Source organism: Triturus cristatus, chromosome 3_1 (genome assembly GCF_964204655.1).
Source record: "Triturus cristatus chromosome 3_1, aTriCri1.1, whole genome shotgun sequence".
Taxonomy (NCBI): domain Eukaryota; kingdom Metazoa; phylum Chordata; class Amphibia; order Caudata; family Salamandridae; genus Triturus; species Triturus cristatus.
This window is the reverse complement of record NC_140583.1, coordinates 368033254-368057375: the sequence shown is the minus strand read 5'-3', so window position 1 is coordinate 368057375 and position 24122 is coordinate 368033254. Positions and strand designations below refer to the sequence as shown.

Sequence of the window (24122 nt, the reverse complement as noted above, 5' to 3'; positions counted from 1 at the left end):
CACATAGGGCAAACAGCAAAACACACAAGATGATGGACGGAATGTTGCACATTGGCAAAACATTCACCCCCAGTCACAGATCTGGGTTTAATCCATTGTTATTTTGCTCACCACGCCACCCCAGTTCAGACATAGCCATATGGAAATCAGTCTTGACTTTGTGCCTCATGGGAACAGTCCAGCCCGAACAGACGTGAGTCCCGTGCTCTCCATGCCACTGGAATCAAGCTATCCATGCTGAAGAGTGGTGAAACCCCGAAACCGGTCCTAGGATGCTTGTTTCCAGTCCAGGGAGGACCTGGCCTGGCAGTTCGGACTGGACTGTTCCCATTGGGCACAGGGTCAAGACTGATTTGCATATGGCTGGGTCCAAACTGGAATGGCATGGTGAGCAAAAAAACGATGGATTTAGGTCCAGATCTCTGTACTTGGGTGAATATATGACATTGTTCTACATTCTGTCCATCAATAGTTCTTTTTGCATTTGTCACCCCGAGTGGGACGGGCATGCTCAGACGTGAGTCCTGTGCTCTCCATGCCACTGGAATTAAGCTATCCTGGCTAAAGAGGGGTGAAACCCCGAAACCGGTCCTAGGATGCTTGTTTCCAGTCCAGGGAGGACCTGGCTTGGCAGTTCGGGCTGGACTGTTCCCATGAGGCACAGGGTCAAGACTGATTTGCATATGGCTGGGTTCAAACTGGAATGGCATGGTGAGCAAAAAACCGATGAATTTAGGCCCAGATCTCTGTACTGGGGTGAATGTATGCATTGTTCTGCATTCTGTCCATCAATTGTTGTTTTTGCATTTGTCACCCCGAGTGGGACGGGTATGCTCAGACGTGAGTCCCGTGCTCTCCATGCCACTGGAATCAAGCTATCATGGCTGAAGAGGGGTAAAACCCCGAAACCGGTCCTAGGATGCTTGCTTCCAGTCCAGGGAGGACCTGGCTTGGCAGTTCGGGCTGGACTGTTCCCATGAGGCACAGGGTCAAGAGTGATTTGCATATCGCTGGGTCCAAACTGGAATGGCATGGTGAGCAAAAAAAACGATGGATTTAGGCCCAGATCTCTGTACTGGGGTGAATGTATGACATTGTTCTACATTCTGTCCATCAATAGTTCTTAATACATTTGTCACCCCGAGTGGAACGGGCATGCTCAGATGTGAGTCCTGTGCTCTCCATGCCACTGGAATCAAGCTATCCTGGCTGAAGAGGGGTGAAACCCCGAAACCGGTCCTAGGATGCTGGTTTCCAGTTGTTTTGCATCTATCGGATTACATGGCACATTTCTTCCTCTATCCCTTTGACACAAAAAGAGCAGTAACCTTGGTTGGTGAACTGGGTCAAATATTAGTAAATCTGGGTCTACATTTCACGATTAATTAATAATGGATGGGCAGAAAGCCTATTGGCCTTTGCAATGGTTTCCTTAGGATTAGCTGAAAATTTCACAATGGGCTGTGTCATACATTAGTGAATACTATGAGGAAGCTAACAAGACCCCATCCCAAATGCATACTATCAGGGGAAGATAAGCCATTTTCACTTTCTTGAAAGATGTGACCACCAAGGCAGTCATAGGAGAGTCCCTCCATGCCGCAGAGCATTGCCGCAGTCCAGATGCCAGGGCTATGGCCCCGTTTTGCGATTCAGCACATTTATGGATAGGTACTACTGGGTATTCTTTTGAAGACCCTATCTCCAAAGGGCATGATATCCACAGGAAGACAAAGTTACATAGTTTTGGTAACACTTATTCTGATGGATATTGAGATCCTACTGAACGGTTCTTATCACCAGACTACTCAACATCCCTTTAATCAACACTCGGATATTGAAATTCTGCAAACTGAAGAAATGGGGAGGCGCACTGCCATTTTTGTGCTTGTCTTACCACACTAAAACAGCATTATGTGAAACAGAAGTCTTGTGAACGTTTTTGATGCCCAAGCCTGCAACTGGTAAGGAAAATGTTACTTACATTGTAAGCATCTGTTTGTGGCATATAGTGCTGTACATTCACACGCTGTGCATACACCTGCTGTCTAGTGTTGGTCTTGGACTTGTGTAAGTTGTTTTTCTTCTAAGAAGTCTTTTCGAATAACAAGGTACCGTGACTTCTCCTATTGCTGGTACTGCACATGGGCATCGGTTCCATTGTTAGATTGTTTTTTCCGCACACAGGGCAAGGATGTAGGTGGAGCACAGAGATGCAGAAAGATGACCAGATGAGAAGATTATAAATGATGGTTAAAATAAAATGTTTGAAATGTCTGCGACACCGCAAATCGACGAGGGTGGGGGCATGCAAATCTACAGCATTACATGCCAAAAACAGATGGTTACAAGGCAAGGTACATTTTCCGTTTGGGACATGTGAAGCTGTAGATATACATGCTGTAAGAAGTCCTCCTAAAATGTGTTGGGCAGTCGGAGAATGTTTTGTGAACATGTGAGGAGTAGACAAGTGGCTGCTTTACAAATGTTAAGTTCTGAAATTTAATCAAGCATGTGAAACTATTGCTATGCAGGAGGCAATCATGCCTAGGAGACTCATGATAGTCCTGACTGTTACCTGGCGGTCTGGCTGAAAAAGAGGTATAATTGTTAGGAATGCTTTCCCTACTTGGGAATCTGGTATGGCCCTTAGGAAAGGCTATATCTTTTGGGGTTGAAGATGGGATTTGGTTGCATTGATGGTGAAGCCCAGACTGTGCAACAGCTATATGTTGATTTGAGAGTTGACCAGTCCTTGCTGTTGTGTGTCGCTCTTGATTAGCCAGTGTTCCAGATAAGGAAAGACGTGAATGCTACTTCTTCTGAGGTGAGCAGCTACCAATGCGCAACCGTTTGTAAACACCTTGGGAGCTGTTGTTATTCCAAAGGGCAGCACTTTGAACAAATAATGCGGACTACCTACCACAAAACAGAGAAACCTTAGATATGCAGGGTGGATAGGCATGTGGAAATAAGCACCCTTCAGGTCGAGAGTGGTCATGAAGTTGCCTTGCTGTAGCAGTGCGATGACATCTTGGAGTGTCACCATGTGAACATTTCCGATGGCATGTACTTATTGAGTGGTCTGAGGTCAAGAACAGGCCTTAAGGAACTATCTTTTTTGGGGGTGAGTAAGTACAAAGAGTATACCCCTTTGCCTCCGTGTTGGGGCGGTAAGGTTCTACTGTCCCTCTGCTGAGTAATGCATGCATCTCCTCTTGGAAGAGGTGCTGTAGTTCTAGAGAGAGAGCCTGTGTGTGCGGAGAGGAATGTTTGTGGGAGTTCTAGGCAATACCTGCTATAATATCTAGAACCCACTGATCCAAGCTGATCTCTGTTCAGCGGGGCAGAAACCCTTGTAATCTTTCCCCAACAGGTGATGGATGGTCAGGGGAAAGGGTGAGGGAGTCATTTGGAGCCTGCTTCTTTAACTCTACCTCTACTATTGTTGCCTCTTTATCCTCCCTGATAGTAACCCTGTGTTGGTGGTTGCTGCCTTGGGTAGCATGTAGAAGCCTCAGCGGCTGTGGTTTTTGCCTCACCACGATGTGGTGAGAGGGTTCGCGGTAGCAGGTGTTTGCAGAGCACACATGACTTTGGCTGTGTCTGTGTCCTTTTTCATTTTCTTCACCATCTCATCAACTATGTTCGGCTAAAAGGTGTTCTCCATCAAAAGGCAAGTTGAGGAGATGATATTGAACCCCCAGTTTAAAGCCAAACACATGCAGCCATGGATGTCTGCAGAGAAGGAAACTGGTATTGATTACACGCGCAGCCATGTCCGCTGCATCTTAGGCACACCTGAAGTTGGTGTTAGAATACATTTTCCCTTCTGCCACCAAATCCTGCCCACGTTTTTTGTGTTGCTCAGGAAGATGCTGAACCATATCTCTATTTTTTCCTAGTTGGCACGGTCATAGCGAAAGAGCAGGCCCAATGAATTAGCAATCTACTAATGTGTGGCAGACTAGGCAACAACACAATTCCCAGCCGTGCCAATCTCCGAAGGATAGCCAAGTGCCTCCTTGAAAGTTAGTTTCCTTTTAAGAAGTGCCAGGTCTTTAAGCTTGTCTGGAGACGTAGCAAGGATCCGATCAGTGCCAGGCTGTATGCACATTTGATGCTGTCTGGCATCTACTTCCTCATGTAGGCGCTCAAAGTCCTCTGAAGCAGCAGAGGATGTGGGCATGGATGGCACCTTCCTCGTAGCTGATGGTTTATGAGGCCCATGCTGTGTCCAGGTTGATTTGGAGTCTGGCAACCGCAGCTCGGAAATGGGTTTCCTCGGTACAGAAACCGTTTTTGGGCTGTTCTTGGGGCCAGTGCAGCTGCCGAGGTGGAAGGGTGAGGCTTGGAGGCGAACTTTGGCACCGAAGTATGGGCGTACTTCGGGTTTTAACTCTCCACTCATTGGCGACTGTGGCTTTGCAGCAGTAGTACCCAGTAGCCTCAATGAGTACTTTGGGAACTCGAGGCTCAGACCTCCAGAGGAGGTCAATGTTTGACAACGAGTTGTGTGGTGGGTGTTGGTACTCACTGCGACCACCTTGGTCTGTCATTGTGCTGGCTGGGGCACTTCCTGCTCCACATCGGAGACACAACTCTCAATCATTGAGAGCTCCACAAGTTCACCACTGGCAGTCTGCTGCTCGTCCTCATGTCTCTGTCCCCAAAGAGGTCAGGGGTGTCCTCCTGCTGTCGGTGTGTCGCTGAGGCACTGTGACAAGTTAGTCTGATCCAAAGGGTCTTCTCAATGGTCTGGAGACAAGTAGAGGTTAGACTAGATAGAGGTCTGTCCTCTGAAACTTAGATGGACACTTGGGGCAAAAACGGAATGGAGTCCTTTTTAACCTGAGACCATTCTCATGGGTTAAAGATGGCGTACATGAGGCCCCTCGAAGAAAGTGTTTGATCTGAGGGTGTTGAAGGGAAAATACAGTAGGAGAAATCTGACAGCGCGATTGTTACTCTTCCAATGAGGAAAAGATCCGAGTGGCCCCAGCAATAACACCAGGTGGCATCAAAACAGAGTTCGAAAAGACACATTTGAACCCAACAACAAAGAAAAAACAATTTAACAATATAGCCATTGCCCATTACCAACAATAGGTTGAGTCACGGTACCGCATGACTAAGACTTCTTTGAAGAAAAACAACTTTCACCCTTTGAGCCGAACACAAGATGACAGGAGTATGCACAGCATGTATATCAACAGATGTCACAAACATTAATTTTCTATTCCTTTTTATGTGAACACTGAAAATAAATAAGTAAAAAAAAAAAAAATCAATGATTCCACTTTTCTGTTTATTCAAGGTTAAATTGCTCCAATTAAGGATTTTGAAGTCGGTTTCTTTGTGGCCATCAGATGAGATGGGGTGACTTATTTTATCTAATTTGTTTGATCATACTTTTGCTAACAGCCACCTCTTCAAAGCTTTTTTGTAAGTCTTGATAATAGCTTCATTCACATTAGAAGGTGAATCAAAAGTTGTCAGGGGGATTTAGAGGGGAGTGCCTTTGATAACGAGATGAAAACAAGTTACTTACCTGTAACTTGGGTTCTCCAGTATTGGAAACTTTCATAGATTCTCAAGCTTGAATCATTCCCCGTCGTCGAGATGGGAGTCCCCAGTATACATAAAATAGCGACAAAAACCATTACAAAAGAAGAAACCAGGCCTAGGCCCATTCTAGTTTTGTAACATATCCACCTCTTTTTGTAAAAGAGACCAAATAAAATGAATAACCAATCAGGTTAGCCTCACCCTGTAGAACCTTCCTGAGAGAACCTCAGATGTTCGTAGCCGTAATGTAAAAGAAAAACTTAAACAGCTGAAGTCTGAGCTTTCCCAGAGGGGGGGGGGGGGGGGGGGGGGGGGGGGGGTAGTGTCGCATGGGAATCTATGAAAGCTTCCAATACTGGAGAATCAAAGTTACAGGTAAGTAACTTGTTTTCTTACTCCAGTATTGGAACTTTTCATAGATTCATATGCTTGAATCAGAGTAGCTAGCAGGTATGAGCACGTTTTGAACTGTGATTCCTTATATCAATATAAGCATTAACATCAAAGTCAATGGAAAAATAAACACATTATAGACTTAAAAAATGTGCAAAGAGGATAAGTAGAAAAAACAGAAGGAGGGTAGAAAGGGAAAGCTCACCACTCAATGAAAGAGGTTCCTCAGGACTGCCTGGCCCACAGCCGTGTCACTCTGCGTTGAAGATTCCAGGCAGTAATGTCTTGTAAACGTATGAGTACTGCTCGAGGTTGCTGCCCTGCAGATCTCCCGGATAGGAACTCCGGCAAAGAGGGCTCTCAACGAAGAAATCGCTCTCGTGGAGTGATCACGGACACGACCCTCAAGGAGCTTGCCCGCTGTGACTACTGGATGGCGCTGGTAATCCAACGAGCATTCCCCTGTTTGGAAAGGGGAAACCCCTTACGAGGGGCACTGAAAGATACAAATAGTTGAGGAGACTTCCTGAAGTCCTTAGTACGTTGAAGATAGAACTTTAAGCACCTCTGAATGTCCAGTGAGTGGAGTGCCTTTTCTGCCGGAGTAGAAGGCTGAGGGAAATTTATTTGGAGTATAACCGACTCATTCAAATGAAAGGCACTTTCGGTATGAACTTTGAGTTAGTACGGAGTATCACTGACCCCTTTTTAAATTGGAAAAAAGGTTCCTGAATGGTGAGAGCCTGCAATTCACCTACACTCCTAGTCAAGGACAGCAGAAGAGCCACTTTCCAGGAGAGAAATTTTCAAATCTGCCCGGTGAACAGGTTCAAAGGGATGCTTCATGAGCTGGGTGAGAACCAAGTTAAAGAGCCAAAGAGGAGGCGGAGGCTTGACTGGAGGGAAGACTCTGAAAAGGCCCTTGAGAAACTGCTTAATTATCTTTGCCGACCAGAGGGAAGGACCAGCCCTGATTTTGCTAATGAAAGAATGTAAGGATGAACTTCATGCGGTTCAGAAGAAAGAGGATTGATACCCTCTCTGTGGCACCAATTGCAGACACGCTTCCACTTGAACCGGTAAGTCTTGTTGGTACTTGGGGCTTGTGCCTGATAAAGTACATACCTACATTCTGCTGAAAGGGTCAAACCAAGAAACTCTTGGTGCTCAGGAGCCATGCCGACCATTGCAGGGATTGAGGATCCAGGTGCCAGACTTGGGCCTGGGACATTGTCAGCAGCAAAGGAATCAGCTGCAACGGAAGTGGAAGGTCCAGGGAGAGGAGATGCAGCTCTGTGAACCAAAACTGTCGAGGCCACGCAGGAGCTATCAAAATCATCTTGCAACGTTCTGCCTTGAGCTTCCTGAGAAGCCTGGGAATCAGCGGAATGGGGGAAAGCGTAAACAAACGCGCCTGACCAGGCCATCGAAAGCGCATTCCCCAATGATCCCGGATGGTGAAGTCTGCTTGCGTAAAACCGGCATTTCTTGTTCTCCGGAGTGGCAAAGAGGTCTATGGAGGGCCTGCCCCATAGGCGAAAAACCTGTTCCAGAGTGGACTGGTCCAATTCCCATTCGTGGCTGACTTATTTCAGTCTACTCGGTGTGTCCGCCGTCTCTTTGAGAACCCCTGGAAGGTGCTCCACTTTGAGCGATATCCCCTGCTGGATAGCCCATTCCCAAATCTTCTGGGCTTCTTGTGACAAAAGACGAGATCTGGTGCCGCCTTCCTTGTTTATGTAATGCATGGCCGTCGTATTGTCTGTATGTACTAGAACTGCAGACTGCTGTATCCACGGAAGAAAAGCCTGCAAGGTAGATAAATCGCTCTGAGCTCTAGCAGATTTATATGTAGAAGACTATGTTGGGGTAGACACGGCCGCTTACATGAAGGTCTTGCAAGATCGCTCCCCAGCCCTCCAGCGAGGCGTCTGTAGTTATTATCTGAGGAGCTGGGGTAATCTTGAAGAGAAATATTGTCCACCATGATGCGGCATCCCTCATGGACGTGGTGATGAAGATCTCATCTTCGAATGATCCGTCGACTTGGCACCACTGCAAGTCCATCTCCTCCTGAAGAGGGCGCATCCGCAACCTGCAGTGAGGAATTAGAGGAATGCAGGAGGAAATTGACCCTAGGAGGGACTTGTAGAGGTGAACTGAAAGAGACTGTCTTTTTAACAGCAGACGGGCCATGGCCATCAGCTTTTCTTGCCTCTCTAGGGTCAGAAAGGCTTTGTTGAGGGACGTGCCTAGAATGGCTCCCAGGAATCGAGCTGTTCTGGATGGACAGAGAATGTGTAGAGAATCAGACAGAGACTGTCGAAAAGGCGTGTGCATGCTGCGACTGATTCCTCTGCCGCATGCTTGGTAGAAGCCTTTAGCAACCAGTCGTCCAGGTACGGGAAAACCTGAAGCGGTTGTTTTCACAGAAAATCTGTTACGGGAGCTAATACTTTTGTAAAGATCCGCGGAGCAGACCTGAGTCTGAAAGGTAGAACCTTGAACTGAAAGTGGCTCTTGGCTACTGTGAAGCGCAGAAACCTCCTGTGGGCTGGATGGATGGGTACATGAAAGTATGCTTACTCTAGATCCAATGTGGCCATATAATCCCGAGTTGAGAAGACGGAGGATGTCCTGCAGAGAAACCATCCGAAACGATTTGTTTGATAAGATAGGTGTTGAGCTCCCTCGGATCTAGAATAGGGTGCCACTTTTCTAAAGTCTTCCGGACCAGGAAGAACCGGGAGTAGAAACCCTCTCCCCACTGAGAGAGAGGAACCAGTTCTATCGCTCCTTTGAGGAACACTTGATGGACTTCCAACCGTAGAAAACTGAGATGTTTTGACGCATTGGCAGGAGTGGCTTGGAAGGTGGTGCATAGACAAATTCCAGAATATGGCCGCATTGAATGATCTTCAGCACCCAACGGTCCTATGTTATTTGCTGCCAGTTGTGCATCATCAATATGTTTTCAAAAGAGCGCCTCCCCATCAAAGGAAAGATCCAAGATCTTGTTTTGGACCTCAGGACGAAGCCATGTAGCCCACAGCCAGCTTTGATGATGGACAGCAGCGCCCGCAAGGGAGCGGAACGCAGTCGTTGCAATGTCCATTTCACAGTCAATGACTTCAGCAGATGTTATCTCTCCCTCTTGAAGAATAATCTTCGCTTCTTTTTTCGCACGTTCCGGCAATTGGTCCAGATAGGGGGAAAGGTCACACCACATCTGGCGATCGTAGCGACAAAGTATAGCTAAGGCGTTCGCAGCCCTGACCAACAGGCTGGACATGGAGGAAAATCTCTTGCCCGCGTTATCGAGGCGCCTGCTCTCTTTATCTGGAGGTGTCGTGAGGAGAGCAGAAGGATTCCTGGACTTTCTGTGGGCAGCCTGAGAGATGACAGAGTCTGGTTTAGGCTGGCTGACCAAGCAGGCTGGGCTATCGTCCAGAGCCTTATATTTCTTCTCAAGGCGAGGCTGTATCGGAATTACCGTGGCTGGACTCCGCATCACTTTCAACCCCTCATCCTAGACGTGACCAACAATAGGAATAGACCGAATGGATTTCTTGTAAGGCTCCTTGAAGTCATAAAAGAAGCATTCAGCCTGCACCGTAGGCATTGGCAGTTCAAATCTCTTAGCGGCCTGATCCATCAAATTATGGAAACCCCCTATGTCTGCAGGGGGGGAATCAACAGGTGCTGGTGAAGGAGAAGCCGGATCAGGAATGACATAGTCATCCCACTCTGTGTCTGGATCTGTATTGTGACGTTGCCCTGGTTCTCATCAGAGGTGTCATCCTGAATGAGAGGCACGATAGGTGGTGTATCCTGGGCAACAGGCATTGGCTGAGGCAGTGGTAATTGAGGGGTAGCAGGTCGAGCACGCGTAACAGCAGTAACTGGCACCACAACTGGAGCTGGAGGTTGTGTTGCGAATCTCCTCCTATAGTCCAAAAGCATAGACTGCAAGTCCGCTAATATGGAGGAAGGCATAGAGACCATCTCGTGTTGGTAGTCATCCTGATAATCCGAGGAAGGGTCATATTGCTGTTCCTCCACGTATTCCCCATCAGAGTATGTGGCCTGACACTTGACGTGTAATTGAGAAGGGCTATCCGCATAGCCAAACGGTCCATCATCCTCTTCAGATCCCTCTTCTTCGAGGAGTGCAGGAGGTAGAGGAGTCACCCTCCTGGGTGTAATCTGGCGTTTTCTGACAGAAATGGTCATTTTTTTCCATCGTCGACGAGGTCGAAGGTCCGATGAGACAGTCGTCGACGAAGAAATGGAAGTCGTCACCACAGCCGTCGTCATCGTAGACGTGGTAGCCGTCGTCACCATTGTCGTCGACATCCTCGTCGACGACGACACCATTGACGACGACACAGCCACCACCGGCGTTGAAGTTTTCGACGCGGAACCCTGAAGTGTCAGCGCCGGAGACTAGGAAATCACAGTCAACGAGCCCGTCGACGGAGCTAGCATTGAAGGAGAAGATTTAGACTGTACCTTTGATGATTTAATCGACGGAGTCGTTGACAACATCGTCGACAAGTGAACCTTCTTCACAGATTTTACCTCAGAAGAGAGTGATGAGGGCTTTTTGAAAGTCTTTGGAGCCACTGAAGGAGAAGATGGAGGAACAGAGCTGGATTTCCTTTTAGATATCACTCCTGCTGACAGTCCTTCCCTCTCCTTTACACCTCGGTGAGGAGTTCGCCAGGACCACGCCCTTCAGACCTATGAGCAGTCTTTTTCAAGGCCTTAACAGGACGTTCTTCAGAAGGTGAAGGAGAAGCTCTTCCCCTTCTTTACAGGCCTTCTGGAAGATGTAGCAGAGGATGCCTCATCATTGTCACTGGAGACTGGTTCCTTCCTTGACTTGAGCTTCTGGAGCCAGGTCAAGAGATGCCCCTCACGGTCTCGCAGAGTCTTCGTAGAAAAAGTGCAGCATATTTTACAGTCTACTGCCTTATGGTCTGGGCACAGACAGTAAATACAATCCTCGTGCTTGTCCTCCACATATAACCTCTTCTTAGCACAAGTTGCACAGGCTTTAAAGAGGGCTTTCTACTCCTTATCAGACATCTTGACACAAAGTCCAAGCAGGTCTTGAAGAAAAAACAGGTGAAAAAACTGTAGAAGTAAGGGAACAGGAAAAAAACTGAGCAGAGCTCAGTAGAGACTCCCTTGCAGAATGTGCGGTAGAAAATCTGAGGCTCTGAGGTTCTATCAGGAAGGTTCTACAGGGTGAGGCTAATCTGATTGGTTGTTCATTTTATTTGGTCTCTTTTACAAAATGAGGTTGATATGTTACAAAACTAGAATGGGCCTAGGCCTGTTTTCTTCTTCTGTAATGGTTTCTGTTGCTATTTTATGTATACCAGGGACTCCCATCTCGACGACGGGGAATGATTCAAGCATGGGAATCTATGAAAGTTCCAATACTGGAGTAATCCATCTGACCACGTTTTTTTTTTAAAGCAGTAGTGGGGCATGTTCTGTGACATGCATCACCAAGCACCCCATACTGTAATGCATGGGTGCTGGGCTAGAATTGCATTTTCTACAAGACACCAAAAGGAAGAGGGTTGTGCAGCAGTATATTGCGGACATGACCAGCGTTGATAACCACTAACTAACAATAAATAGCTCTTCTCTTGCATAGCAGAAAGAAATATAGGCTGAAAGTTTTTTTATGTTTTTGAAGGGTGATATTTATTGATTTGGTTTAAAAGGATATTGCGTTGCAGTTAGCGTGTTCAGTTATTGGGCGCTATTTGGTCCGTTTTTTTATGTGCATTATTGAATTATCTGAGACACGGGAGGAGATCAGTTCCTCTGTTGTGGCACACACGTGTAAGGGAGTTATTTATTGATTTGGTTTAAAAGGATATTGCGTTGCAGTTAGCGTGTTCAGTTATTGGGAGCTATTTGGTCAGTTTTTTTTATGTGCATTATTGAATTATTACACCATCTCGTATGAACTCACAAGCACATTTAGGAAATGGTGCAAGCAGTAATCAAATTGTCTGTAACACGATGTCTTCTTTTTCTCATCACAGGACATTTCGTCATTTCTTGCTTCTAACAAATATATGAGGACTGCAACTATATTTCATACACATGTGCCAGAAGGCAGGATTGGAAAACAGATATTTGTGTATGAAAGAAAGGCCGAGATTTAGCAATGAGGATCGCACCCACCCTTGGCAGGAGATTTCCAAAATGTTCTTCTGTGCTTTATCTGATTCCTTGCAGGAAGAGATGCATGAAAGAGTTTTCTCTGTTTTAGGAGAAACAACAAGTACATTTCTTTGTGGTTAACATGCATTCTGTGAAGTGATAAACCAATGAGGTCGACACTACCATCAGACTTCAAACTGCGAGGGACACCTTGTCTTCACGCTAAAATGCAATCTACTATATTATATTGTGTATTTTTTTTTTTTAAATAAACAAAACATTTTTAACCCACGGCAAATTTATTGTCTTTCCACAAATATTCAGAAATGGATAAGAGTTACGTAAAAAAATAAAGAAATCAGGTCAATGGAAATGCAGCATAGAACTTTCTTTGCAAGGCAACAGGCTCTTCAAAACAGATAAGAGGATAGAAAGGTGCAAGATTGCAAAACATGAGCAGAAAAGTCCATCATTATCACACACACTGTTGAAAAAATAGGTCTAGATTCATTTAGCAATTTCTACTTTAAATTTTTTTATGGAACTTGTCTTATCAAAATCAAATGAAGCCTGATTTCCCTGTGCATGTACCGCTTGAATGCTTTGAGCCGTAGCAGCCGAATTGCAACCCACACAAATATTTCAATGGACAAAAAAACAGGTTTCAATACACATTTCCACTACAGAAGGTGCTAGCTAACAAGCGTTTGGCTGCCAAGAACTACCCTCTGAAATCCCCAAGCCAGGTTTTGAACGGCAGAACATCTTGCATGTGTGGAAAAGACGCAGCTTGAAAGATTCAACAGCATTGAGTTATTTGGACCTATTTTCCAGTTTACCCTACACGATCACTGTTCGTAGAGCACACAGGTCCTTCAATATTTAGGATCAAAGGGCAACGGCCCCAGTTCTATTTCGAGGTTTGCAGTGTGTCTTACGTTTGTACGGCCATCTTTATGCCATTTCCCGTCTCTTTTGTTGCGAGGTCGCTGATGGTATTTGCTGTGACCCTGTTTTTCATGTACAGGACCTTCCGTGTTCTTGAAAGGCGACCTTGCTTCTGCTTGACTGAAGAGGTTAAAAAAAAAAAAAATAGGGTCAACAATTTGGGGAGTTTTAACAGTAAGCAAAACATTGCTTGCCCAACCTGCATATGCTCATCCTCCTGCTCCGCGTCTGTAATAAGATTTGCCAACTTAGTAAAGTGATGAAAATAAGTTACTTACCTGTAACTGCGGTTATCCGGTATTGGTATCTTTTATAGATTCACATGCCTGAATCATTCCCCGTCATCGAGATGGGAGTCATACGGTACCATAATCAAGCAGTATTTAAATAATGCCATAGGCCATGTCTAACATAGCCTATCTATGTCCTTTTTAAAAAAGGACTACATGTTAAATGCAGCCAATCAGCTGCTGGCACCCTCTAGAACCATCCCAGCAGAGGCAGTTTTTCTCAGATTTTCCCAGCACAAGTGAGGAGTGAGTGTCTTAATGAATAAAATGGAAACAAGGGAGAAGGGTGGGTGCATGTGAATCTATGAAAGATACCAATATTGGATAATGGCAGTTTCAGGTAAGTAAATTATTTTATTTTCCAGTATTGGGGTATCTTTCATAGATTCACATGCCTGAATCAGAGTAGCAAGCAGTCTCATCCAATCTTAATTTGTCTGTTGTGGATGGTGGGTAACGTCTATCACTTAGCAAACCTAAAAAACTTTTGAGGTAACCTGACAAAAAAAACTTCTGAGGGCTAGAGGTGTGCAATGTACAAAATATGCTCTTAACAGAAAGGTAGATTATGCTTTATATACTAGCCTTTCCATATACACAGCATTTGCAACTGGACAGGAAAAAGAAACAAGAGCTTAGCTAGTAGTATTCTTTAGTTATGCTGTACATCTTCCAATACATGTCAGTATTTGAAATTACCAAAAGAGCAAAATACTATTTCCAAAGGCCGGAAAGCGGCTTACCTTACTGGAAGAGATGGCAAAGCACTGCCTGTCCAACGGCTGCATCTGCATCCTGTGAGGACTCCCGGCAGTAGTGCTGCGTGAAGGTCTGAGTGGTCCTGGTTGCAGCACAACAGATCTTCTCCAGTGAAACTCCTGCCAAGAGGGCCGCTGAAGTAGCGACAGCCCTGGTGGAGTGAGCCTTTATTGTCCTTTCCAAAGGTTTGTTGGCGTTGACATGACAACTGTATTACTGCCGATATCCATTATGCGATAGTTGCTTTGGTTATTGCAGTCCCTTCTCTGCCCTTAATTGATCAGCCTTTCAAATGTCCTTCGTTCTGTGAAGATAGAATTAAAGGCAACGTTTGACATCCAGCGTATGCAGGGCTTGCTCTGCAGGTGTTCATGGTTATGAAAAAAAGGATTGGAGTATTACCTGCTCATTGAGATGGAATTGTGATGGTACTTAAGGAAAAAAAAGTAGGATTAGTCCTCAGGATCACAGTGTCCTCCTTAAATATTAGGAATGGTTTCTTAAAGGTGAACGCCAATATTTCGCTTACCCTCCGGACTAAGGTGAGGGCAAGCAGGAGGGCAAGTTTCCAAGTTAAGAATTTCAGCTCAGATTTATGAAGGGGTTCAAATGATCTTTTCATAAGTTGTGCAAGGACTACGTTGAGGTTCCATTCCGGTGGAGGTGCTCGCACTGGAGGGAAAGTACGGAAAAGCTGCTTTATAAATTGATTAGGCTGGAGGCACAAAGAGAAAAGGCACTAGAAGGTCTTCTACAGCGATGGAAGCCAAATGCATCTTAACTGAAGCGAAAGCTAAGCCAGACTTTTCAAGGAGAAAAGATAAGGTAAGATCTGTTGAGGGGAGACTTGAAACGGATGTAGAGCATTTCGCTGGCACCAAAAACAGAACCTTTTCCATTTCATTTTGTACGTCTTGTTGGTGCTGTCCTTTAGATTTCTACACTCCTGTGAAATATCCATGTTTCTAAACTCTAAGAATTCAGGAGCCAAGCATGTAAGTGCAGGAACTCCAGATTCGGATGGTGCACGTGACCGTTGTCCCTGGACAGGAGAGGAGGAAACAGCTGCAGACGTAAGGGTCCAGCTTCTGCAAGGTGAAGAAGTTCCAGGAACCAATGATGTCTGGGCCACCTGGGTGCAATGAGAATCAGGCGACATCATTCTCGCTTCATTTTGGTCAGTACTCTAGGAATCAACGGGATGAGGGGAAAGGCATTGGCATATATCCCTGACCATTGCATCGAAAGGGCATTGCCCAGAGACCACTGGACGGGGGAACCTGCTGGCATAGGATCAGCATTTTGTGTTGATGTTTGTGGCAAACAGGTCCAGAGTTGTCTTTCCCCATAGTGCGAATACTCCATCTAGCTGGAATTGGTTGAGTTCCCATTTGTGGCAACTGTGTTGTGTAAACCTGGAATATGCTCGGCTCTGAGAAAAATCCTGTGCTCCGTCGCCCAGGTCCACAATTCTTGTGCTTCCAGAGAAAGCGTGAACAATTTGGTCCCTCTCTGTTTGATTATGTAGAACATACTGGTCGTGTTGTCCGTGCGGACCAGTACCGAAGCACCTGCTGTTCTCTGCAGGAAAGCCTGTTGAGACAGGAATACAGCCTTCAGCTCTAGTCTGTTGATATGACTTTGTTTTTGAGAAGTGGACTATTTGCCTTGAATGTGGAGGTCAAGCAAATGACCTCCCCAGCCTTCCATGGAGGCAACCGTTGTCAGGCTGTAGTCTGGTATGTCTTGCAAGAACGCAAGTCCCTTTGAAAGGTTTGGGGTGTGGTACCACCATAACATTGCTATCTTCATGGCTTGAGTAACCTGAATCATATTCTCGAAAGATCCTGTCATTTGAAGCCATTGCGTTTGCAGTTCTTCTTGGAGAGGTTGCATTTTGAGTCTTGCCAAGGGAACTAGGTCTATCGCTGATGAACACATCCCTAGGAGCGAATTATACTTCCTTACTGAATCTGACATTTTTCTTCATATGGCTATAGCCAAGTGCCGTAGATGAGCTTGCTTTTCTTTCTACAAGAATGCTTTGCATTAGATTGTGTCCAATCTTGCTCCCAGGAATGGAATTACTCGATAGTGAACATAGCAAATTCTTCATTTGTTCTCAGTCAACCCCAGTTTGCTGAACAGCCGAAGACATGCATTCGTGTCCTTTGTTGCTTGCTTTGTTGGTGGTGCATTTAACAGCCAGTCATCCAAGTACGGGAATACTTGGAGACCTTGAGTGTAGGGCTGCGCCCACCGGCGCGAGGCACTTTGTAAATATCCTGGGTGCCGACTTGAGGCCGAACTGAAGAACTTTGAATTGGTAGTGGGTACCAGCCACCGTAAATCTGAGGGATTTTCGATGCTTCCGATGAATGGGGATGTGGAAGTATGTGTCTTCCAGATTGTGAGAGGTCATGAAGTCTCCCTTTTTTGGGACGTCATAAGATCTCGGTCAGAGTTACCATCCTGAAAGTTTGTTTCCTCTGGAACTTGTTTAACTTTCTGAGATCCAAAATTGGTCTCCATACCCCTGACTTCTTCATAAACAAGAAGAAACAGGAGAAGAAACCTTGCCATCTTTGCAGAGTTGGAACCTTCTCAATGGCTCCTTTTGCGAGCTTAACTTTTGCTTCTCTCTGCAATAAGTGAAGGCGAGGGGCTACCCTGGGTGGCGTAGTTGGAGGTTTTTGTACGAACTCCAGCGTGTGACCGAAGGCAATCACATCCAGCACCCAACGGACCAATGTTACACTCTCCCATTGCCAGAAGAAACTGTATATCTTTGCACCCACAGGAGCGGAAAAAGAGGGTGAAGTGGTACCCTGGTGAGATCATTGGTTTCTTGCATTGTCCCTGCCTTGGGTTGATGTTCTCTGACGGCCCCCTTGGCGAGAGAAACCAGCCGTGGCCAGCTGACGGTAGGCAGCAGGTTGATAGGATTGCCTATATTGTGGCAGATAGGGCTGGTATTGTTGTACCCTCTGGAAGTTTACTTTGTAAGCGGTAAAACCACATCCTTTTGCCCTCCTGAATGCTACTTTCCTGTATTGGAGGGAACCTAAGAATTTCACTGTATCCATGCCCTTTTTGATGGATAGAAGCGCCTCATCTATATGTTTGCCAAACAATGAGTCGCCATTAAATGCCATATCCAGAACCTTTGACTGGACCTCCGGTGTAAATGTGGTTGCTTTCAACCACCCATGGTGCCTTAAGACTGCTTCACTTGCCAGTTGGGGGGAACCCATGTGCTGGCTATGTCCAAAGAAAAGTTGATTGTCTCCGAGGCTGCCAGCTCTCCTAAGAGGATCTTTCTAGCTTCCTGTCCTCGGGAACGAGATCTAATAAACAGGCCGTATCCGACCGCATTTGTCTACCGTAGCAGCCAATGATAGTCAAAGTGTTGGCCGCTTTGATGGTAGTTGCAGCCATGGTGGAGAAACGATTCTCTATGATGTCTATCTAACATCCTTCTTTGTCCGGAGGAGTTAAGATCGGGGTGGCTGTGATCTTAGATCTCCTTTGTGCCACCTGCGAAATAACAGAATCCAGCTTACGGTGGCCTGTCAGACAGGAAGGCGAATTCTCTGGGGCACTGTACTTTTTAGGTCCCGCCTGGCGTTGGAGCGCACATGCGCTCCTCGCATGCGAGAGCTATAGTCAACAAGTCTATTTTGATAAGGGGACTCTAGCTCCGCCCCTCATTTCCATTGGGTAGCGTCAGCGTTTATGGTAAACGCTGGCTTCCGATTGGAAAGGAGTGTTTTTCGTTGCCTCCCTTTGGCTTTTTGGTCCGGCCCACCCGAACTGGCTCGCCTGATTAATGGCTGTCGTGAAGACTTTTCTTATCTGCTAGTTTATTTAACAAGCAGATAAGAAAAGTCTTCACATCAGCCGTTAAGCGGGTATGCTATAAGCTGGCTCCTCATTGGCAATTGTGCCCGCTCCTCCCTTCCCTTACCCCCACCCAAAAGCAAACTTCCCAGAGTTGCGCTTGTCAGTGCATGGGTGTCAGGAAGCTCGAGGCGCAGGTGTGGCGCCATATTCCTCCACAGTATGCCTCCTTGTAATGCTAATGACGAACTGCAGAGCAGGGTCTCCAGAGTTTAACCAGCGAAAATGTTGCCAGAGACAGTTACCAAAAAGCACCCTGCTCCTGGTGGTCGAAGCGCTGCTCTCTCAAGAGGAGCTGGGAGCAGCATCCGCGCCAGAGTCCCTTCCCTGAACAACCAACACCGGCCACTGACAGCTCTGACCTGGGCACCAGCAAGCACCCCGTCCCCGCGGCACCAGGTGGCGTCATCATCCAGCCAGCTGGACGAGAGCAAGTGCGCCTACATGCGAGGTACGGGCACTTTCGGGGCAGATGGTATGGAGAGGGGACTAGCCTTAGTCTATGCGTCAGTGCTGTTTGTAAATGCAAATAAAATGCGTACCTTCTTAAGATTTAGTCACAGCTGTTTGCAGGGCGCAGCAGGTAGTTGCAGTGGCGCCAGGACCTGCCGTATCCTATACTTTACACTGCCTTATTGAAATATCACCGTAACTGCGTTTACTGCTGCTGGGCTTTGAATGTGGCAGTTTTCAACATTTCACAGCAGGGCTGCCACACGGAAGAATACTCTTATGTCTGAGCAGGAGAGATACAGCTACATTGTAAGAGACAAGTGCTGGCACATTGCAGCAGGCAGCTGTGCTCTGACTACTAACACGGGTTGGGTCCCACCCACCAGGGGTCGGTTCCTACCCCACGGGTCGGGGTCGATTCTCGCCAGCAGGGCTGTTATACTCGTGAGGAGACGGCATACGTACTACTCTGCAGGCCTGTTGCACTTTTGATGTGAGGGTCCAGGCACTTCTCAGTCTCAGTAGCATACACACTCTCAACAGGACAGTGCCCACACGTCCACACAGAGTTTGTATGCTTCTTAAAGTGCAGTGCATGTGCTGCTTCCCAGCAGAGCTGCTGTCCTACTATTGGGACAGTAGCAGCTGTTCTAGGTAAGGCTGATGTGCTCTTAGAGGGGCAGTAGCAGCTGTTCCTGGCAGAGCTGCTGTCCTTTTAATGGGACTGCAGTGTCTCTTTCCGGCAGGCAGTGGTTTAAATGGGCCGGTACTGTCCGGGACCGAGTAACGGAACTTTTTTATTTTGAGAGGGAGAGTACCAGCACTTCTCAAGAAAACCGTAATACTTTTAATTGGAGAGTATCAGCACTTCTCATCAACATGCAGGTACTCTGTCACAGAGTACCTGCACTTCTATTCTGCCATTTCAAGCGCTGCCGGCAGGGCTGCTGTGCATTTAATGGGATAGTAGTGTTTCTTCCCAGCAGGGTTGCTATACTTTCAGTGGGACAGTAGCAGCGGTTCCTGGCAGAGCCCCTGTCCTTTAAAGGGGTTGTGGTGTTGCTTCCCATAGGGCCGCTATACGTTTGATGGGACAGTAGTGTCTCTTCTCAATAACGCTGCTGTACATATAATGTAACAAAGCAAGCACGGGCAGTATGTATATTATTAATGTATGGGACAGAACCAGCACTGCTCATCTGGTCAGTGTATTTAGCACCCACGCTGTTCATTTAATGGGACCGTCTGGAGTGTCTCAGCGGGTCTGCCCTGGTTTTAATGGTACAGTACCAGCACTTCTCAGCAGGGCTTTTATACTTTTAATGGGACAGTACCAGTATTTCTCAGCACTACTTCTATCCTTGTAATGAAATATTAGTAAAATGTTTTTTTTGGGGGGCGGGGGAGGGACAGCACTTTTAATGGAACAGTACCAGCACTTCTCATTAGGGCTACTATACTTTTATTTAATGAGACCATGCAAGTAGGTCTCAGTGGGGTTACTGCACGTTTAATGGGGCAGTACCAGCACTTCTCAGCACAGCTTCTACCCTTTAAATGAAGCATTACTAGTAGGTCTCTACTGTACCTTTAATGGGACAGTAGCTGAACTTCTCAGCAGGTCATTCTACCCTTTAAACGAGACGGTACTAGTAGGTTCCAGCTTCGCTACTGCACTTTTAATGGGACAGTACCAGCACTTCTCAGCAGGTATGCTGTTCAGCACTTCTTGACAGGGCTGCCTTACAGCACCTCCACTTTGCATTCCAAGAGGTAACATCTGTCTGGCATGGTTGCTTTGTCCTGTTGCATCAGAGCTTTGAGTCGGAGCTGGGTGCTCATTTTGTTGTTGAGTGTCACTTGCCTGGTGTTTTGCCTGTAGAGAGGCACCTCCGAGCAGTGCTTGAAAAGGAAAAATATAAGTGCAGGTACCCTGTAACAGAGTACCTGCTTGTTTCTAAGAAGTGCCTATCCACAGGGATGTGTCCAGTGGGAAGGGTAAACATTTGCACTACTAACAACACAAGATGGCACATTTCCTCTTGCCTACACCTCACACCCCAAAGTTGTTTGTGGTTTTCAGGTCTGGTGCACCGGCCAAATGTGATTATATATTGTTGTTTCTTGGGTATTTCGGAGTCGGAGCCACCCAGCACTTGCTGTTCTCCCAGGCTGACCCAAATAAGCAGACACGCTGCCAAGGGTGTGGTTGCACACAGGTGCAGCTGACAAGACTGCTCCCCCGCCCACCATCGGTATTTGTCTTGTTGCAGTGCTATTTGAGTGCACTAATATTTGAGCAGGTGGTATTTAAATATTCAAAGCTTGTTGGATTTATGATTGCAGCATCCAGGGCTGGACGCGCCATTCTGCCACTCTGTCCTTTCCCTGGTGGGCTGTTGGTCCGAGACCTCTTTCACAGCTGGGGCTGCCATGACCCAATCTTGAAAGACCCCATGACCTTTCCTCCTGCAGGATGGCACTGGTTAAAAAAAAAAAATCTTTTTCCATGGCTGATACTGGTTTCCAGTCAGGCCTGGCACCAACACCCTGACTGTTTAGAGAAGTGTTTCTTAATCTTGTAATTTCTGCGGACTCCCCACTAAATCACTACTGGAAGCCAAGGACCCCCGATTTTGCAGTTTCTACGATTTAAACCTCAGAACAGTACACAAATAGACAGAAAACAGAACATCTAAAACAAAACCACAAATTATATATTTTGTTTAATGTGCAAACAATACATATGTGAAAATCACATTTTTCATTTTAACGGGAATGTTGGGCCTTTTTAAAATGAAGCTGCATTTGTAAAAGACGAAGCAATATGGTGGATTCTAGCAAATCACTGTGTCTTTTTTGCTCTTAATGCACGCCCTCTTTCTGTCAGAACATATCAGTGCTACTTCAGCTGTGGTCCTCAGTCATCTGTGCTAGGTTCTGTTTTGCTGTACTTGTGCTACTCCCACCAAACCAAATAGGAATACCAACTGCATTTTTAGCTTCGATTTCAAATTCCTTCATTTACAGAGCATTGTAAATTATTCAGTTTTGAGTTTTATTATATATATATATATATTTATATATATGATATACTTTCTCAATCTGCTAATAACGTTTCTAAACAGTCGCAGGCCCCCTTGGTAAGCATTACTGACACCCCGGGGTCTGGGTACCAAGGGATAATACAACAAGCATTAAAAATGCAATAGGTCTCGCCTTTGATTACGTTAAAGCCATTTGCTTTGCTATACAATACCATTAGCAAAGCAAATGGCTTTAACTTAATCAAATGCGAGACCTATTGCATTTTCAATGCTTGTTCTCTATGCGAGAGAGCACTGGTGGTACCGTCGGCGGGGTCATCATTATCTTTATCCCCTCTTGCCAGATGTAGTCTATTATTGGAATTGTGCGCATTGATTTTTTAGCTTCCTCTTTAACGCCATACAGGAAGCAGTCTGTATGTGTAACATCCATGGGGAGATGGAGTGTATTAGAAGCCCTTTTCATTAAGTTGTGGAAACCCCCTAAGTGTTCTAGCAGGGATTCCGCTGGATGGTGTGACGGAGAGGGTAAGTGGGAATGATTTAGTCATCCCAAGGGTCTAAAGCCTTTGGGTCTGGAATTTCGCTGCCTTCTCTCCTCATCCGAGGGGGAAGGGTTGACCGGATCAGGCTTTTGCGTAAAAGGTCATGTCACTGTAGGTGTTGCTGCCGAACTTGGTTTCTCATGGGCCTGTGGTTGCACCAGCGGCTCCTTGGGAACATCTTGAGATGGTAATCTTTGTCTTTAGTCTTCCAGCATAGCTTGAAGGTCTTGAATCAAAGTTGGCGGCAGGTGAGCCATCTCTCTAGGGCAAGGTTCATAATATTCATAGTTATGATAATGATGTGGCGGTGCCAGATATGCCTGGTAGTATTGCTGGTCCTTTTAGTCCTCGTCCTGGCACTCAACGTGCAACCCCGAAGGACTATGCACCACTCCGTATATTCCATCATCTTCCTCATCATCTTCGTCCGACTCCTGAAGATGCAAACGGTGTGAAGGAGGCAAAGGGGTGGTCTTACTGAAAGCGGACATCTCAGGATGAAAATATTTCTTCGTCACCTTAATCAACGTCAATGGTGGTGTCGACAGACTCCTGGCGACCGGCGATGAAAACCCGGTCTTCTACGGTATCCTCGCCAATGGTGTAATCGTCGAAGACTGAATCACAACCGGCAATGACCTCATCGACTGTGTCGTTGACTGACCTGTTGTCGACGGTGTCTGCGACAGTAGTGACGTTGAGGACATCGATGGTATCTTCATCAGCTTCGTCACTGTAACCCACACCGACTGCACAGATGGGGCGGACGTCGACGGTGATGGCGTCAACGATAACTTCGTTAACAGTATGGGCCCAGAGATGGCCACTGTCATCATCGTACCAGACGTTGACAGGGCCGAAGACGTAATCATGTAACTTGTCGCCGACAACGACCCAGTGACTGTCGTCGACGGTAGTGTCATCGATGGGGATTTTTCAGTTCTGCTCTTCCCCGGATCCGATGAGGAGGCTCTACGGTGCTTCTTTTCTTTCCTCACAGGAGTAGAGGAAACAGAAGACGAAAGCTCAGAGGAGACATTAGAATGTTTCTCCTGTTTTGAGCACTAGCTTTCTGGAGAGGGTTTGTGGTGTTTCCTGCCCTCTTCAGAGTCTTTTTCTTGAGATCTTGCTCTCTTGAAGGCTTGGATGAGCCATCACTGTCCTCCTCCAATGGCTTACAGTGCTTAGTGGACTGCAGCCACAAAAGCAGCCTCCACTCTATCTCTTGAAGTTTTAGATGAGAAAGTGCGACAGATTTTGCACTGTTTTACCTCATGGCTGGGTGGAGGCAATAAATGCAGTCCTTGTGAAGATCATCAACATGGACTCCCTTCTTGCCACAGGTCTTGCAGGCTCAACAGAGTCCTTTCTTATCAGACATGATGAAAATAAATTTTTCAGAAGAAAAACCTAGAAGGTAGAAGAAAAACTGAGTAGAACTCAGGGAGACTTTTCACGACGTGCAGTGAAAATCTGTGGAAAACTGCCTCTGCTGGGAAGGTTCTAGAGGGTGCTAGCAGCTGATTGGCTGCATTCAACATTTAATACTTTTTTGAAAGGATATAGATAGGCTATGTTAGACATGGCCTATGGTCATTATAGCCTACAGCCTTATTTAAATACTCTTTGATTATGGTACCGTGGGACTCCCATCTCGACGACTGGGAATGATTCAGGCATGTGAATCTATGAAATATACCCCAATACTGGATAAGCAGGCAATACCAAAAGCTAAGACTGCATTTCCAAATTTTGTGATTTTTAAAGGATGCCAATGCACAGAAACAGGAGAGAATCTATACAGAACTATGTGGGAGCCCATCAACACCGTAGCAGTCACTGTCCCTCACAATAGTCAGCATACATAAGGGGCAGGCAGACTGTCGACAACTCTCACACATTACGGGTGAACTATGCATGTTCACTAGTACCCTTTTCACAGCGTTCCGCCATTAGGAATGCCTGCCGGGCATTCCCCATATATTGGAGGTGTCCAACAGACATCCAAAAGGGCCAGATATATGCAATGC

The 24122-nt window shown here is 46.3% G+C and overlaps 2 protein-coding genes across 3 annotated transcripts in view; one reads left to right on the top strand and one right to left on the bottom strand.

The window, feature by feature from the left end:
* PIGB (phosphatidylinositol glycan anchor biosynthesis class B) overlaps positions 1–12448 on the top strand; it is a 225461-nt gene extending 213013 nt beyond the window's left edge. The window contains exon 12 of the mRNA XM_085644142.1: positions 12030–12448. Within this exon, the coding sequence (XP_085500268.1) occupies positions 12030–12152 (123 nt within the window). The 3' untranslated portion in view covers positions 12153–12448. The remainder of the gene's footprint in view (positions 1–12029) is intronic.
* CCPG1 (cell cycle progression 1) overlaps positions 12431–24122 on the bottom strand; it is a 436684-nt gene continuing 424992 nt past the window's right edge. For both annotated transcript variants that reach the window (XM_085644140.1, XM_085644141.1), the window contains exon 9: positions 12431–13218. In XM_085644140.1, the coding sequence (XP_085500266.1) occupies positions 13026–13218 (193 nt within the window). In that variant the 3' untranslated portion in view covers positions 12431–13025. The remainder of the gene's footprint in view (positions 13219–24122) is intronic.